At 36.0% G+C, this 18,613-nt stretch overlaps 1 protein-coding gene across 1 annotated transcript in view; it reads left to right on the top strand.

The window, feature by feature from the left end:
- The window catches only part of TBK1 (TANK binding kinase 1), a 40,714-nt gene extending 22,632 nt beyond the window's left edge, over nucleotides 1–18,082 (top strand). The window contains exons 8-20 of the mRNA XM_052640226.1: nucleotides 1,065–1,261; nucleotides 2,126–2,184; nucleotides 2,581–2,672; nucleotides 4,153–4,254; nucleotides 5,511–5,589; nucleotides 9,591–9,712; nucleotides 9,811–9,887; nucleotides 10,482–10,521; nucleotides 11,331–11,432; nucleotides 11,561–11,657; nucleotides 12,555–12,661; nucleotides 12,885–12,956; nucleotides 17,953–18,082. Of these exons, the coding sequence (XP_052496186.1) occupies nucleotides 1,065–1,261; nucleotides 2,126–2,184; nucleotides 2,581–2,672; nucleotides 4,153–4,254; nucleotides 5,511–5,589; nucleotides 9,591–9,712; nucleotides 9,811–9,887; nucleotides 10,482–10,521; nucleotides 11,331–11,432; nucleotides 11,561–11,657; nucleotides 12,555–12,661; nucleotides 12,885–12,956; nucleotides 17,953–18,004 (1,198 nt within the window). The 3' untranslated portion in view covers nucleotides 18,005–18,082. The remainder of the gene's footprint in view (nucleotides 1–1,064; nucleotides 1,262–2,125; nucleotides 2,185–2,580; nucleotides 2,673–4,152; nucleotides 4,255–5,510; nucleotides 5,590–9,590; nucleotides 9,713–9,810; nucleotides 9,888–10,481; nucleotides 10,522–11,330; nucleotides 11,433–11,560; nucleotides 11,658–12,554; nucleotides 12,662–12,884; nucleotides 12,957–17,952) is intronic.
- Nucleotides 18,083–18,613: the final 531 nt, after the last annotated feature.

Below are 18,613 nucleotides of genomic sequence, written 5' to 3'. Positions count from 1 at the left end.
TGGAGTTTCAGCTTCAGTATCAGTCCTTCCAATGAACACCCAGGACTGGTCTCCTTTAGGATGGACTGGTTGGATCTCCTTGCAGTCCAAGGGACTCTCAAGAGTCTTCTCCAACACCACAGTTCAAAAGCATCAGTTCTTTGGCACTCAGCTTGCTTTATAGTCCAACTCTCACATCCACACATGACTACTGGAAAAACCATAGCCTTGACCAGATGGACTTTTGTTGGCAAAGTAATGTCTCTGCTTTTTAATATGCTGTCTAAAATATATTAATCATCATTTATATTTTGGTGCTTAATAGCCTGAATAGAAATGTAACATAGTTAGGTGTTGGCCACTATTTCATTGTAAGAGTATATGTGTACATAGAAAGCCCACCTGAGCCCAAGCCAAAAATCATAGCAGAGGCTTTTTGGCAGAGAAAAATCACAACATTGCTGCTGGAATGTTGATTTGTTTCTTTTTTTCATGGATCTCTTTAGGGAGAATCTACCTTTTCCCCAAAAACATCATTTTGAAAATACCTGACTTTATTAGCTTATTTAACACATATTATATACTCATGTTGTAAGTGATATTCTCAATTCCTTATATATTTAAGTCATTTAGTCCTCACAACAGTTCTGTGAGGTGAGGACTGTTACTCCATTCTGTAGATAAAGAAACACAGCACAGAGAAGTTAAGTAGTTTAAGGTAGTAAGTAAGTGGTAAGCAAACAAACTGAAATGAACCCAGCTGTTCTGACTCCAGTCAGTGACCTCAAACTGTCTTCTGTATTGGCTCCTGTTTATGAAGTATTAAGACTCCTGTGAATTGCACATATCCAATATAGGTGTCCAGACATAAAAATGTCTTGGAATTGACTGCCATGTCGACAGACTATGTGGATTTTCAGTTTAGTAGACTTTATAGTGTCCACATCAACCAAGCAGCATTTCTGTGGACTGGTCATGATCTAAAGTTCTACTGAGAAATGGATGTCGTGGCACTGGTTTTAAAAAAAATTTTTACCTCTCATTTTATCCCAGTTATGTTGTCCTTTTCGATTTTTCTCAAACAGTGCTACTGTATTTCATGAACTGGTATATAAACAAACCAAAATTATTTCTTCAAATCAAGAGCTTATATATGAAGGACGACGTTTAGTTCTAGAACCTGGAAGACTGGCACAGCATTTCCCTAAAACTTCTGAGGAAAACCCGATCTTTGTAGTAAGCCGGGAACCTCTGAGTACCATAGGATTGATATATGAAAAAAGTAAGTTGGGATTTTTCTTGTTGTTCTTACTAGCCATTAAAAAACAACAACAAACTGGGGATTCCCTGGTGGTCTAATGGTTACAGCTCCACACTCTCACTGCTGAGGGCCTGGGTTCTGTCTCTGGTTGGGGAAATAAGATCCCACAAGACACGCAGCGCAGCCAAAAGGGGAAAAAAAAACCCACAAAAATGATTGTCATCTTCATAAAGTTGATTAATGATGACATTAATGTGGAACTTTTATAAATATTAAAATTTGTAAGTTAATCGAATGAGTAGTAGTAAAATTTAAAATCCTCATAGGTAGCAAGATTTGACAGTAAATATTTTGTTTATAAAATGGTAAAATACTTTGTCATACATGTTTTACTGTAGCTCTCTGCTTTTAGTATTTTACTAACCCTCAGAATAACCTTTTGTATCATAAATTTCAACAAATGTTTATTGTTTCCGGGGTGAATAGGACCCTTTGCCAGACTTTGGAATCTAAGAATAATTAGATCTGTATTTTGGAGTCTTTTAAATTATTAATTCTGATGGTGCAAAAAACTTACCTGGATTTTTACATTTCTATTTAGATCTTTAGGATTTGATTTAGATTTAAAGAAAAGCATTGAACTTGTTATGTTGGAATATATTTAAGAAAAAGAGGTGAAACTGCTTAGAAGTAGTGCAGGTAGTAATTTGCTAAAGAATGAGCTTTTTTTTTTTTAAACCAGAAAAAGAACGTTAAAGAGTTTTATCACTAATGTTTAATTTAAAGGTAATTTAGAAGTTAATATTTAATTTGGAGGTTGATGTATAAAGGACAAAATAATGCATTTTTTATTTCTGATTTTAACTATTTTATTTCATATTTCAGTTTCCCTCCCTAAAGTACATCCACGTTATGATTTAGATGGGGATGCCAGCATGGCTAAGGTTAGTATTTAATTAAATTACTATTTAAACATCTGAATTAAAATTATCAATAATGGAAGCAATAAAAAGTGTATCTTTATATACACCTGTATAGCTTAGGAAATTATTCATTTAGATTGTTATCCATTACAAATTGTCTCATGTTCTCTCTTCATTATATCTTTTCTTGAACTCATAAGAAAATGTTCTCCATTGAGACAGTGCATGTTTACCATTGCTATATTAAGGATGAAATGTTTATTGCAGTTATATCTGTCCTTAGCTTTTAGGAACTAGTAGCTTTATCCTGTTTTTAATGATAAAAATAGGAATGTTTCAAAATTTTTATGTGAAAGTTTTTCTAACCCTATACCACAAGTTAGCACCAAATATTGACACTTTGTATTTCTTCATTAGGCAATGACAGGAGTTGTGTGTTATGCCTGTAGAATTGCCAGTACCTTGCTGCTTTATCAGGAATTAATGCGAAAGGGGATACGATGGTTGATGTAAGTAATGGATTGAAATTTGAAAATTGATCTTCACATAGGCCTCACTAAATAATTGATCATCTCTTCATGGGTACTTTACCTCTTGAGACTAGGTAGGGTCACGTGCATGATTTTTACTATAGTACATTTGTTTCACATTTAGTTTACAAAACATTTAGCAGCTTTTTTTTTTTTCTTTAATTTTATTCCTACAAAATATAAGACAGGACCAATAGTATCTGAATTTTAAAATTTTTAAAAATTAAGTTTTAAAATTTAAAACAAATCAGGAGAAAATGGGACTTCCCCAGTGGTCCAGTAGCTGGGACTCATGCTTTCACTGCCGTGGTCCCATGGCCCTAAGGAGTGTTTTGTGGATGAGTGTATATATCCTCACAGAAGTGGAGAATGAATGGCCTCTTAAAAATCATGACTCTAGTTCTATACAACGTCATTTGAAGCTTTTGGATTTTATAGACACATAATGATGGACTCATGGTGCTTCTGGGCTTTAATGCTTATGACAGTTTATATATACCCAACTCACACCTGTCCTTCCCCTCTCGCAAAAACACACATGAAGCGTTTCATCATTCTTGTTGTGCTGTTTTTTCTAAGAAGAAAAAAGTATAAGCCTCTTTTTTTTTTTCTGTCACCTTTATGTTAAACCTGTCATTTATGCTTCTAATATTTTTTATGTGTTCACATACCCAATTTGTAAACCTATGCTTTTCTCTTTCCATTAAGAAGCCTGTTTATTTTTGCTAAATGGTTTCTGGAAAAATCTAAATGTTGACTTCATTCAGTATCATAGCATTGTTACTAACAGCTCTTGTTTTTTCCTGCTCTTTTCTGTCCAAGTCACAGCGCTATGAACCTTTTATTTCTTTACTTATTAGTTTTTAGTTCAATAAGTCATAAGAAAATAGTTTTTCATGTAGACCACTATTGGCAAATATTTTCAAATAGTAAATATTTTAGACTTCATGGGCCACAAGTTTTCTTTGTTTTCATTTTGTTTTTACAAACTTTAAAAATGTAGATACTCTTTTTAGCAGAAACAGGCATCAGACCTTAGTTTGCTGACTTGATATAGATCAGAAGCTCTTCAGTTATATACTATGTTACCTTAGAGATCATATTAATTGATTTAAAGTATAAATCAGACAGTAGTCTACTATGAACAGTAAAAATTTAATTCTGGTGGTATAAAATGTAATGCTGTTCAGCTTATTTGTGGGGTTGAAGGTTAATTTTTATTCCTTAGTGTAATTTTAATGCCTTAGATTTACAAATTATTGACCTGGTAATGGTTTGTGCCCTGAATAAGTGTTACAGAGATGCTTTCAGTAATAAAAAGGTAATTGGCTTTCATAATATATCAAGACTATTAAGAAGTTTGTCTGAACAGAAGGTAGTACAGCAGTGTAATTAGTGAAAGACAGCAGCAAATAAATAATTCCCTAGATAAACTAATAGGAATATTATTATTTTTTAGAGAATTAGTTAAAGATGACTATAATGAAACTGTTCACAAAAAGACAGAAGTTGTGATCACGTTGGATTTCTGCATCAGAAACATTGAAAAAACTGTGAAAGTGTGAGTAGATTGCCATCTTACTGATAATGGTTAAAATGTTAACTATTATTCCACTTCTGTTTAATTTGTTTAGTTATTGTTAACATGATATAGCATGCCATGCAAGTCTTTCTGTTAAGGGACAACCTTAGATTAAGTCGCTTCCTCACAAGGGCAGAAATGTCCAGTTGTCTCAGTAAGAAATGAATACCATCTCCTTGGTAGCATTTTCTCCTTCCCTTTGAAAAGGAAAAGGAATCTGAAATAGAAACATTTCATTTTTTTACCTTGCTAAGCAGACACCTCTCCATAGGAAATATAAAACCTGTAATCAAAGGAAGTAGGAAGTTATTCTAAAACTGTATTTTGAAAGTATTTTTAGAATTTTGGGATTATTCTTCTGTTTATTCTTCACTTCAGTCGCTCAGTCATGTTCAACTCTTTGCAACCCCATAGACTGCAGCATGCCAGGCCTCCTTGTCCATCACCAACTCTCAGAGCTTGCTCAAACTCATGTCCATCGAGGTGGTGGTGCCATCCAACCATCTCATCCTCTGTCGTCCCCTTCTTCTCCTGCCTTCAGTCTTTCCCATTATCAGGGTCTTTACCAGTGAGTCAGTTCTTTGCATGAGGTGGCCAAAGTATTGGAGCTTCAGCTTCAGCATCAGTCCCTCCAATGCATATTCAGGACTGATTTCCTTTAGAATTGATCCGTTTGATCCCCTTGCAGTCCAAGGGACTCTCAAGAGTCTTCTCCAACACCACAGTTCAAAAGCATATTCTTCAGTGCTATATTAATAAGTTTATTCTTATTTATATTAGTATTTAATTGACTCTTATTATTCTTTAGTTTACTCTTACTGTTACTTAGTTTACTCTTACTTATTCCTGAGAATGCATTTTGAAACACAGTGATATTTTAAACTGCCCTGTTACTAGGCTATACTACTTGTACTGCATAGGAAAAATAATAACTGAACCTGTATATACTGCTGACCTCCATTAAGTCAGAAATCTAGTATTTTGATGATTATCCTGGTGTAAGACTGAAGTAAAGTTGTCTTTTATAGTTTAATCTCTTTATCTGCACATTTATAAATACAAATATATAAAATTTCATTTTTACAGAGACATCAAGTTTTCTTGGAATTGTTTATTGTAGGCTTTGCGTTCAATATTCTGTTCTTAAATCGTTATGATAATAGGTCAAATATAATTTATGAAACATCTTTTAAAATCTATGCTCATTTAATTTTTCTGTACTTGTTTTTGTACAGATATGAAAAGTTGATGAAGATCAACATAGAAGCAGCAGAGTTAGGTGAAATTTCAGACATACACACCAAGCTGTTGAGAGTAAGTGTTTACAAAATTATAATAATTGTAGGTTCATAGGCTATTCCTTTGGTGACAAGATTAGAAATGAACTGTCCTAGAGAGATGATGTACCTAAAGATCTCAGGAGAAATAGTAGCCTTTTCCCACCATAGAAAACTATTTATAATTATTTAAATACCCTTTACTGCTATGATGTTCTTCATGAGATTTCCAAATGCCTTCTTTGTGTTAAGCCCATTTCTCTCTCTCTCTTCTCTTCTCTCCCTCTCTGTCTTTAGAATTCACAGTGCTCTTGTGTTGCTTTTGTGGAAATTAAAGCAAATTCATAAATGTAATTTGACATGCAGAATGTATAAACTTGTTTAGAAACAGATGCAAGTTAGGAAAATACCCAATCTTTTCTAAAATAAAAAGTAAGGAAAGATAGATTTGAGTTTTTCAAGGCAGTGATTTGTTTCTATAACTAAAAAAGAAATTAGGACAAAATCTCTGCTGAAAAATGCAATAGCATTTCAGGTAATCTCTGGATCTCTTATTAAAATGTGTGATAGAAGAACATGAAATTATATATTGAGAGCTGACTCCTAATCCCAGATACGTCCCTGTTACCCCAACGATTCCTGCCTGGCTACTTAAGCAAGGCTTTCAATTCTTTGCAGTCTCGCTTTTTTCTTCTTTAAAATGGGTAGTCTCTTACTCTGCTTACCTCACAGGTTATTGTACCAATTAAATAAGATAAATAAAAATGCTATATATACTTCTGCAAGCTTTTAGTATTTTAAGTATTCTTTCATGAAATGGATGTTAAAAGTTTTAGAACTTGCTATTATACTCCTTTTCTCTTTCCAAGTAGAAAATGTCAGAATGCATCACATATAAGGATATTACTAGTCCATGAAACTTTCTGTTCAGTTTTACTGTCTACACTTTAATGATACTGGGTTAAAACAAAGTGAGCTTCTTTCTATAGGTTATGATCAAAAAGTTTGAAAAATGTTTTATAGAATAGACATGAAAAGTCAGAGAAACAGGAAATAGTTTCCCCAATATTTGTCCATATTAAAATATAGGCAGTCATATTGCTATAAATGTTTTCTATTATTTTTTCTACTTTTGTGTTAGAACTTGACTTACCAGCTCATCTCAGAGCTTGACTTACCAGCTCTCAGAGCTTGACTTACCAGCTCAGAGCCCTCATGGCACTTTCAAGTGCCAGTGCCATTTCAGCACTTTGAATTGAAATTGTATGTTTTCTTTCATGGAGTCCAAAATGTTTCTCATTTTTATGACATTTTTGTGAGGACTTAGATTTCGTAGGAGACTCAAAGCATGGATGGTTAAAATATTCATGGAGTCTTACAAAGTCAGGGCTTTAACTTCAGGCCATTTATTTTTCACCAGATTTCAGTATTTTTCCTCATACATGTGGAGTTGTTATGGTTCGTTTCCTAATGGAGACCTCAAAATTTTTTTCCACCATAAAAATAAGATACATAAGTTAGAAAAGGTTATGTATATACATACCAATCAGAAATGATTATTAAAAGTTCTGTTCAGTGTCCTGCAGCAGTGATTCTCAGAGTAATTCTTGAAACAGCAGCCTCACCTCACATGAGAGCTTGTTAGAAATGCACATTTGGGGGCCCCACCTGTTGAATCAGAAACGGATGATAGGGCCCAGCAGTCAGTATTGCAAGCTCTCCAAAGGATTCCGATGCTGCTAAACTTTTGTCAATCACTGTTTGGTTGTCTTTTTATATATATTATTAAATTATTTTTTTCCATATGTATATACAGTTTTTTGTTTTGTTTTGTTTGACATTATAGTAAAGGCATTTTCCAGTTTTTTTTGGTTGGTAATACTACTTTTTATTATTTTTGACTGTACTTCAGCATGTGGGATCTTAGTTCCCCAACCAGGGATCAGACCCACACAAACTGCTTTGGAAACGCAAAGTCTCAACCACTGGTTGGCCTGGAAGTCCCACTACTTTTTAAATAGACATTTAATAATATTACAGCCAATTGATTTATTATTAGTTTTATTTATTACCCCCCTAATGTTGGTCCTTCAGGTTGCTTGCTATTTCACACACTTTTGTGCTATAAAAAAATAACATTGTCCATAAACTATTTTCCATATTTTAGAACTATAAGGTAACACATTCTTAACATTAGTGTTAAGAAAGATATAAAACATGAAAAGCAAGATATGTATTTGGCTATATAAGAATTTAAAATCTTTTTTTTTTTTTTTTTCGTTGGTCTGCTCCGCATGGCTTGTGGGATCTTAGTTCCCTGACCAGGGATTGAACCCTGGCCACTGGCAATGAATGCATGGAGTCCTAATTACTGGACTGCCACGGAATTCTCAAGATCCCTATATGTTAAGTGAAAAAAAAAAGTTAAAGAACAAATAGATCGAGAAAATGAGATAAAGCTTTTTTTTTTTCTTTTTTTTTTTTTAAATCAACATAGCTCATGCAAATGCATAAAGTGAAGTTACTCAGTCATGTCTGACTCTTTGTGAACCTATGGACTATAGCCTACCAGGTTCCTCCATCCATGGGATTTTCCAGACAAGAGTACTGGAGTGGGTTGCCATTTCCTTCTCCAGGGGATCTTCCTGACCCAGGGATTGAACCTGGGTCTGCAGCATTGCAGGCAGACTCTTCACTGACTGAGCCACCAGGGAATTTTTTCCCTAACAAATGCATAAGGAAAACATTAAATCTGCAGTAAATAGACATAGAACAGTTAGAAATGATTTAAAAATGAGTAGATCTAAGTGAAACTTTTGGGGTAAAAAGTTCAACCCTGATAGTAATAGAAAATTGCCTATTAGGATAACAGTAAGATACCATTTTGTCTTTCAAATTAACAAGGTTTTAAAAATTATCCCTTCTCTCCAACCTTACCTCAGTCTTTTCCTGTCTCTTTTCACTCCGTGTCCATTTATTTCTCTGCCTATTTAAACAAATGAGCACACACATAACTCTGGGCCAGGCCTATTTCAGGCAGCAGAATAGCCATGATGACTAAGATCCCTGCACTCCTCGAGTTATGGGTGTTTGCAAAATACTCAGTTCTAACTCCCTGTCCTGAACTGGCTTAAGGCTTTATCTCCTTTTCCTTGCTGTGAGTGATGTTATGGGCTGGATTGAGCCCTCTAAAATGATATACTGGGAATTCTCTGGCAGTTCAGTGGTTAGGACTCCATGCTTTCACTGCCGAGAGTTATGGGTTCAATCCCTGGTGGAGTAACTAAGATCCCACAAAGCATACAGCACAGTAAGCAAGCAGGCAAATAAGTAAAGACTGTTTAATACCAATGCTAACAGAGTAGAGTGAAAAGGGCACATTTGTTGCTAGTAGCTGCCTAAACCATCACTTAAAACTTCATTTGAGAAACAATAATATGTATCAGGACATTTAAAATATTCAAATACATTTATCCTCTAAGTCTAACCATCTTTTCTTTGTAAGTTATACAGATACTCAGATCTTTGGTAGACAAGTGATAAATTTATTAAGCTTAAAATGAACAGGGTCTTAGATGAGGTTTCTTTGCATTTTTTGTTTTTATGAGGACTTCCTTTTTTTAATCTCTAAACAAAGAGAGCACAATTTTGCATACCTACATTTATACTTGGGGTTATGCTAATAATTCTCCTGTTTGATTTTCATGAGATAGGGTACTAACCATACTTTGTAACTAAAGAAACAGAAGTGTAATTGAATGATTACAAGTATTTTGTGTGTTTTTTAAAAAGAATATTTGATGTAAGCAGTGTTTATAAAATGTATTCATACTCATGTTTTATTATCATATTGTCATGTGATAATTGTCATTATCATATTGAGTACAACCTAAGAAACTGTGTTTGCATTTAAAGGTAAAAATAATTATTCTGACTTTGAAGTAATCTTCAAAAGAAATACTGTTCAGCTCCATTGGCATTGTGATTTTCATACCTGATTTTTGGTAATCTGGATCTAAACACTTTGGTTTTATTTAGCTTTCCAGTTCTCAGGGAACAATAGAAACCAGTCTCCAGGATATTGAAAGCAAATTGTCTCCAGGTGGATTACTCGCCGATACATGGACCCATCAAGAAGGCACTCATCCCAAAGATAGACAGTAGGTTATAAGTGCATTGATAGTTTCTGCTCTTATTATTAAATGTCCTTTTTCACATTGACTCAATTAATTTATTTGGATTTTTCTTCCTAAAACAGTGTAGAAAAGCTACAAGTCCTGTTAAATTGCATCACAGAGATTTACTATCAGTTCAAAAAAGACAAAGCAGAACGTAGTAAGTAAAATTTCCCACTTGTTAATCTGATGAGTCGGTCCTACTGGTTGTAATTCAGTTGAATTATTTGCTATATTTAATAAAGATGTCTACATAAGTGATTTATTTCAGAGACTTGATTTCTGTAAGGAAAGAGGTTGAATGTATTAAAATTTCAACTTTGTGAGTGTTTCAAATCAGGGATCATGGTCTCTAAAACCTCTAGTGGCCATGCACGTAAAAGAGAGGAATGAGATTCGCCGGTGGAAACTGAGGGGAAGTAGAGAGGAGCCCCTCTCCGAACCTGCCCCCATCAGAAGGGGAGAGCCCGTACTCAGATTCACCTAATTGTTTTTCCAGGCTTCCTAGATCTCAAGAGAAGCTAGAAATAGACTTTACTAGAAATATCCTGATTTTTAAATGTTGACTTTTTTTTTAACGTTAGCAATATATAGACCAAACAAAAGAATTTGTAGGTTATATCTACCCATGGGTCACAAATTTGTAACATCTGCTTTAAACTCTTAAGCTTTTTGAAGTAATAATCTCAGAAAACAGTTGCATGTGATTTTATGATTCTACATTTATAAAAGTAATATATACTTTTATTTTTAGGACTAGCTTATAATGAAGAACAAATCCACAAATTTGATAAGTAAGTGTCTAGATTATGGTTTTTTAATTATACTTATTTATTTTAATTGATGATTGCTTTACAATATTGGTTTGATTTCTGCCATACATCAGCATGAATTAGCCATAGGTGTACATATGTCTCCTCCCTGTTAAACCTCCCTCCCGCCTCCCATCTCCCACCTTTTGCCACCCCTCTAGGCTGTGACAGAGCCCCAGTTTGAGTTCCCTGAATCATAGCAAATTTCCATTAGCTATCTGTTTTATGTGTTAGTATATATGCTTCCATGCTACTTTCTCCATTCATCTCACCCTCTCCTTCCTGTCAGATTATGTTTAATAATTTTTTTTGGTTATATTGTTAATGAGATTCTTCTTGAAGTTGTGATTAATCACAATAAAAAATACATCTTGATATTGGCTTTATATAGAACTGTTACTGCATGTGCAGATATTTGAGGCCTGCTCACCTGGCTCCCTGGTTCAGAGGTTAGAGAGAGAGGAGAATAAGGGGGACAGTCTTTCTCTGCCTCCTGTGCTCTGATTACAGAAGGACAGATACTAGAGAACATAGGTGAGGGCACACTTAACCACTTCCTTAACCTTAACCTCATTCAGTAAATATTTTTTGACCACTCTCCACTATGAACCTTCTTTTTCTTCTCTTGCTGCTATAACGTCTGTCTTAGAAACCTTAGGCGCTTTCTGCTGTAAATATCCTAAACCCACAACAGTCGTTATGGGAAATAAATTTCATATATTTTAAGACTTTAATATTGGAAATAGAGACAGTGACATTGCCTTAAGCCTCTGATCATTTCTAAATTATAGGCAAAAACTGTATTATCATGCAACAAAAGCTATGACCCACTTTACGGATGAATGTGTTAAAAAGTATGAGGCTTTCTTGGATAAGTCAGAAGAATGGATGAGGTAAGTAAACTTTTGGGGGAGCGATTAGTGGTTGGCTGCACAATATACAATCTAATCTATAGTACACATTTTAAGTAAGGGTAATATTTCCTTAGACTGCTTATTAATCGATTCTTTTTGGTTTTCAGAAAGATGCTTCACCTTAGGAAACAGTTATTATCCCTAACTAATCAGTGTTTTGATATTGAAGAAGAAGTATCGAAGTATCAAGACTATACTAATGAGGTATAGCTTCAAAATTATCTAGAAAAAAAGCCTTTTTCCTATTAGGAAAAATTAAAATTCTTGTCAGTTTATATCTGATAATGATTGAAAAGAGAAATAGGATATAATATGCCTGTATTCAGCTCCACTTGCTCATTTGTGATATATATTTTTTTAATATACATAGTGTAACATTTAGCATTTAAATCATTTTTTAAAATATTTATTTATTTAGTCTTCCCTGGTGGCTCAGACAGTAAAGAATCTGCCTGCAACGCAGGAGACCCGGGTTCTACCCCTCAGTCAGGAGGCTCCCCTGGAGAAGGGCATGGGCACCCCACTCCAGTATTCTTGCCTGGAGACTCCCATGGACAGAGGAGCCAGCAGTACAGTCCATGGGGTGGCAGAGAGCTGGACACGACTGAGCAGCTGGCGCGCCTGTGTGTGTGTGTGCCTGTGTCTGTCTCAGTTGTCGCAGGGGATCTCCCGTTGTGGTGAACACACTCTCTAGTTCTGGCACTCAGGCTCCCCAGTTGTGGTGCAGACTCGAGAGTGAGTGGGCTCAGGAGTTGTAGCTCCACAGCAGGTGGGATTATTAGTTCCCCAACCAGAAATCAAACCCATGTCCCCTGCACTGTGGATTGTTAACCAGTGGACCACCGGGGAAGTCCATGTGATACATATTTTGAGCCAAGTTTCAAGAACTTAGATGCTTTTAATTATAAAACATCTAATAGATCATTTTTTATCATCTGAAAAGTTTTTTTTTAAGAGTTTTAGTTTAAGTATTATTGATAGTTATGAAATCACAGCATAAGGCTGTAACGGGCTTATTAAAACCTGTAACATTTGTTCCAAGATCTGTAGTAAGTATTCTGTTCTGTGATTGATGTGGTATTTTTGTTTTTAATGTTTTAGTTACAAGAAACTTTGCCACAGAAAATGTTTGCAGCCTCCAGTGGAATCAAACATACCATGACCCCAATTTATCCATGTTCTAACACATTAGTAGAAATGACTCTTGGGTAAGAAATTTATTATTTGGTAACTATAATGTTTCCATTTGTTTTTATTTTGTTTTACTTGCTCTTTTATTTTGAAATGTTTTATATTTGTTAGGAATACATTTGCTAATGTTATTTAATGGCTTAGATCAATCTAGAGAACTAAACATACTATAAATATAATCATAGAACATTTGCTTACTTTTTTTAAGCAGAGATGCTTTTATCTTTATTTTGAATATAGTATGAAGAAATTAAAGGAAGAAATGGAAGGAGTAGTTAAAGAACTTGCTGAAAATAATCATATTTTAGAAAGGTGAGTAATTAAAAAATCGTTCTGCCTGGTGACTATGCAATTGAGTGCATACATATATATCTATACTTGTATCTCTCTTCCTGTATCAATAGGTTAAGCAGTGAGAAAGGAGTATTAAAGGAGTATTAAGTCAGAACCCTTAGGTTTTGTGAATTTCATGATGCCTTTTAATGTTTGGGGTTGTTCGGATAAAGAAAAGATAATTGTGATTGATTTCATTTTATAGAAGCACTGGTTAATATTAGATTGGTGCAGATGTAATTGCAGTTTTGGGTCATGAATGTTAAATCATTATAACGAGGCTCAAACACATCTTTATTAGTCAAAATGCTGCTGCTGCTAAGTCGCGTCAGTCGTGTCCGACTCTCTGCGACCCCATAGACAGCAATCCACCAGGCTCCCCCGTCCTGGGATTCTCCAGGCAAGAACACTGGAGTGGGTTGCCGTTTCCTTCTCTAATGCTTGAAAGTGAAAAGTAAAAGTGAAGTCGCTCAGTCGTGTTCGACTGTTAGCGACCCCATGGACTGCAGCCTGCCGGGTTCCTCCACCCATGGGATTTTCCAGGCAAGAGTACTGGAGTGTGTTGCCATTGCCTTCTCTGTATTAGTTAAAATGCTGCTGCTACTGCTAAGTCACTTTAGTCATGTCCAACTCTGTGCGACCCCATAGACGGCAGCCCATCCCCCATCCCTGGGATTCTCCAGGCAAGAACACTGGAGTAGGTTGCCATTTCCTTCTCCAATGCATGAAAGTGAAAAGTGAAAGGAAGTCACTTAGTTGTGTCTGACCCTCAGCGACCCCATGGACTGCAGCCTTCCAGGCTGCTCTGTCCGTGGGATTTTCCATGCAAGATAGGCACCATTAAAATAAACAAATATTTACCAATGAGAGATGAGTGTGTTTATTTCAATAGCGTGTTTATTTCCGTGCTTCGGGATTTGACAAACTCTTGGAAAGAATTTTCTGCTTCCTACTGGAAGCATTCTCCCTGCAAAAAGTTGTCCAGATGCTTAAAGAAGTGGTAGTCAGTTGGCAAGAGGTCAGGTGAATATGGCGGATGAGGCAAAACTTCACAGCCTGATGTGTTCAGCTGTTAAATGTTGGTTGTGTGACATGCTGTTGGGCATTGTCATGGAGAAGAATTGGGCCCTTTCTGTTAGCCATTGCTGGCTGCAGGTGTTGCAGTTTTCTGTGCATCTCATCCATTTGCTGAACATACTTCTCTCAGATGTAATGGCTTCGCCAGGATTCGGAAAGCTGTAATGGACCAGTTGGGCAGCAGACCACCAGACAGTGACCATGACTCTTTTTGGGTGTAAGTTTGGCTTTGGGAAGTGCTTTGGAGCTTCTTCTTGGTCCAAACACAGACCTGGTCATCGCTGGTTGTTTATATAAAATCCATTTTTCGTCCCACATCACAACCAATTGAGAAATGGTTTGTTGTTGCATAGATTAAGAGAAGATGACACTTCAAAACGACAGTTTTTTTGGATTTGTGGTCAGCTCATGAGTCACCTGCCTGCCAGTGCAGGAGACTTAAGAAATGTGTTCGATCCCCCTGGGTTAGGAAGATCACCTAGAAGAGGGCATGGCAACCCACTCTAATATTCTTGCTTGGAGAATCCCATGGACAGAGGAACCTGGTGGGCTCCGGTCCATGGAGTCTCAAAGAGACACAACTGAAGTGACTGAGTACGCATGCACGCGAGGTACCAACTTCTTGAGGTTTTGCACCTTTCCAGTTTGCTTCAGGTGCCGAATGACCATAGAATGGTTGACGTTGAGTTCTTTGACAGCTTCCTGTGTATTTGTAAGAGGATCAGCTTTGATGATCCTCTCAGTTGGTCGCTGTCAACTTCCAATGCCCGACTACCACGCTTCTCATTTTCAAGGCTCTCATCTCCTTTCAAAACTTCTTGAACCACCACTGCACTGTACATTCATTAGCAGTTCCTGGGCCAAATGTATTGTTTATGTTGCACGTTGTCTGCTCTGCTTTATGACCCATTTTGAACTCAAATAAGAAAATCACTCAAATTTTCTTTTTGTCTAACATCATTTCCGTAGTCTAAAATAAATATAAACAGCAAGTAATAAGTCATTAGCAAAAAGACATAAAGTGAGGCATGCACATTAATATGATATCTGACAACATAACCACATCTATTTAAGAATGTATTCCAGTATCAAATGGCAAACTTCAACAGTGTAAAACCGCAATTTTGCAGCAACCTAATAGAATTCTTTGAATCAGCTTGTGAAAACAAAAGTCTTTTGCATATTATTTTTCCAAACATTTTCTCATTAGAATCATCATCTTCAGTTCTGAAATCAGAGTTGCTTAGGAGATGGCAGCACTCTGATAGTGTAACTCACAGAATCCTCTGCACACCTCCTTGCACGTGAGCATGATCTGTTCATTGAGTTCTTTGAGGAGCTGAGTATCTGCTTATCTTCAGAATCCTAATCGATCAAGGAGAAAAAGTTGGAAAACATATAGAGCCAATAAAGTCACTTTACTGGCTATTTTTCTCAGATTGCTTGTCTGTTTTTCTCAGAGAAGTGAAGTCATATTTGGCTCATGAAGGAAAAGCCTTCTTTTTCCAGCCCTTAGGTGCTTCTCCACAGGTTGTCTCACCACCGAGATGTTAACGCAAGGACATCATGTTTATGTGGTGTTTTGTCCACTTGAAGAGCACTTTCATGCCGTATGGCCTCACTAAGCATGCGTTCCAGCCTTGCATTCCAAGGTCTACAGGTAGTCTTTGTCAGTGTTCCGGAGATGCTGACGTTCATACATGAGAAGATAAGCTGGAGCTGGAACCCAGCCTCCTGTCTCCTCACATCATCATCCCCCTGCTAACTCTGTTCCCTCACATAAAAGACCACACAGCTTCCTAAGGCTTGAAAAGATTAGATGTCAGGAAATCACATGATATCCGAGCTACATGCAGAACATTATCAGACACTTCTGTAGTATCATCAGCCTTCTTAATGAATTTAATGAATTGGTAAATCAACTTTTAGCCGTGTGTAATTGTGAAAATTGAAATGAAAGTCTTCATCTACGGTCTCATACTCCTCCACCCCCATAGAAGCACTCAGTATTAATAGTTTGTTGTGCATGTGTATTTTGTAAGAATGGAGTCATTCTGTTGACACTGGTTTAGTCTTTTTTCACTTAAGGCTATATATCAAGAGCATTTTTTCATATCCATACCTACAGCTTCAGTTTTCTCATTTTCAGCAGCGGCCTGGTACTCTAGCGTTTTCATCTACCATATCTATTTAGTGCATCCCTGTTTATTGGGCATCTAAATTGTTTCTAATTTTTCACAATTACAAACCATGCTTCAGTGAACATACATGTTCATATAATCTCTTCATGTGCTTGTGTAAGAATTTTTGAAGGGTTGATTTCTTGACGTTTCTAGATACAGAATTGTTGGGTCTGAGGTTATGCACATTTAAATTTTGATGAGCTTTGTTAGTTTGTTCTCTGAAAGACTTGCTTGTTATCCCATTGAATGTTACCACTTTTTCAAGTGCCAATTTATTTAGTAGAAGCTGGTGTCTTATTTCAGTTTGCATTTCTTCAGTTAATAGTGATATCAAACATCTTTTTATTTGTTTCTTTTTTTTTTTTTTTCTGTGAATTGCCTGTTAGGTTTTAAAGCCTTTTCCTATTGGTTTATAGCATCTACATAGTAATTATCTCTTTATAACTTCATAAATTTATTCAAACTATTTTCTTCACAACTTTAGCTAAATTCTAAATTTATCCTGAAAGGCTAAAGATCAGCAAGTAGAAAAGATTATTAAAATTTTTTAACAAAATTTTATTGATATATTGAATCACTTCTGTTTTGTGAAAGAAAATCCGCACTTCCCAAAGCATGTCCAGTTAGTCATGTTTTATTTGCTGGCTTGACAATTCGTGGGTAATCAGACATGGCAGAATCATAACTTAAATGTTTGAGTGACCACTTAAGGATTTGTGCCAGAACAAGTAATAGAAACCAAGTCTTGTGCACTGTCTCCACATAGATATCTGTCACTTTATATCTAAAATCACTTATCGTCTTTCCCAACTCAGTTTCCTCTGCAATTTCCTCATCTTCAACCCCTTTCTTCTCCTTCCATGCACGTAACTTGTTTTAGACACTAGCTCTTTCTTCACCTCCTTTCATCATGTTTGGTAGTCTTCCTTCAGAATGTTCCCTGTCGCCCTCATCAGCCTCATTTAGCTCTCCTTTCCCCTCCCTCATGAGCCATGGTCATAATCTCCTGTCTGTATGCTGAACCAGCCCTTCCCATCTTCCTTCAGAATGTTCCCTCTTGCCCTCATCAGCCTCATTTAGGTCTCCTTCCCCCCCCCCCACCCCCACCCTGCCCCATGAGCCATGGTCATAATCCTGTCTATAAGCTTAACCAGCCCTTCTCATCTGTCATCGGGTTTACAGCCAAACTAATCTTCCCAGATACTGATCTAATCATTCCACTCCTTTGACTCAAAAATTTCTAAATTCCTGCTACCTAAAAAGTCAAATATAAATTTGTACTGAATACAAAGAATATAATAGTCTGATGCCAGCCTAATCACCCAGTTTTATTCCTACAAATAACATTCTGTTCCAGCAGGATTCCATTCCACACTGTCCCTGACTCCCAGCTCCACATCTTTGTTTATGAATCCCATCCCGAAGAAATTACCCAACTCGTCCTAATGCTTTCTAGATTATGTCACTCCTCGTTTTCTCTTAAGAAGTCTTCCCAAGCCATTGAGTTGTGTTTTTTCAAATATTTATAATAATACCACTGTGTTTCAAATTAGAGCAAGTTTATTTTGCTCTGTTTTCAAAATAGAGCACATTATAGTTGGTTAACTCTTTAAAAAGAATAGTTTGTTCATCTAAGAAGTATTTTATATTCTTTAAAATGTTAGAGGTCAATTAAGTGAATCTTGTGAGACTGCCTTTTTCCTTTTGTGTTTTAGGTTTGGCTCATTAACCATGGACGGCGGCCTCCGCAATGTCGACTGTCTTTAGCTTTATAAGAAGTCTGAGGCAGGTTTCAGTTTGCACAAGAAAATAATGTCGAGGCATTAAATGAATGCCTGTATAGGTGGTCTCTTGTTTCTATATTTCACTATTTGATGTGGTCATGTAAATATGTATAATATTGTAAATACATAAAAATATATGAATTTTTGGCTGCTGTTAAGATGTAATTTTACCTTTTAACATTCATAATTATATGAGGACATTTGACCTCAGTTAGCACTTAGAAGAAAGCCATGACCAATATTCTGAGATACTGATGGTCGACTTTTCTGAGTAAGGCCAACTAACTCATGTATCTCCGACTGCCTGCTGAAAACATTTTTAAGTGGAACCAAAATTGGCATCCTTACAAATCAGTAAAGGCTGATTGTTGACATGTTTGTAAGTGACAGAATGGTGAGATAGCTTCTGTGAGTGGAGAGCAGAACCGAACCACTGTTGTAACTAGGATCCCAGTTTTTTTGAGAAGGATGAAGTGGCATTATCCCAGTTATCTTCCTATCTGTTTAATTTCAGGTAAATTACTGAGCAAAATTTTTAAAGTGATGAATTATTAAAAACTGTTCATTTTTTATTTTGGCCATAAATGTATAA

Source organism: Budorcas taxicolor, chromosome 5 (genome assembly GCF_023091745.1).
Source record: "Budorcas taxicolor isolate Tak-1 chromosome 5, Takin1.1, whole genome shotgun sequence".
Lineage (NCBI taxonomy): Eukaryota > Metazoa > Chordata > Mammalia > Artiodactyla > Bovidae > Budorcas > Budorcas taxicolor.
The sequence above is the reverse complement of the archived record's forward strand: the minus strand, read 5'-3'. Positions and strand labels throughout refer to the sequence as shown.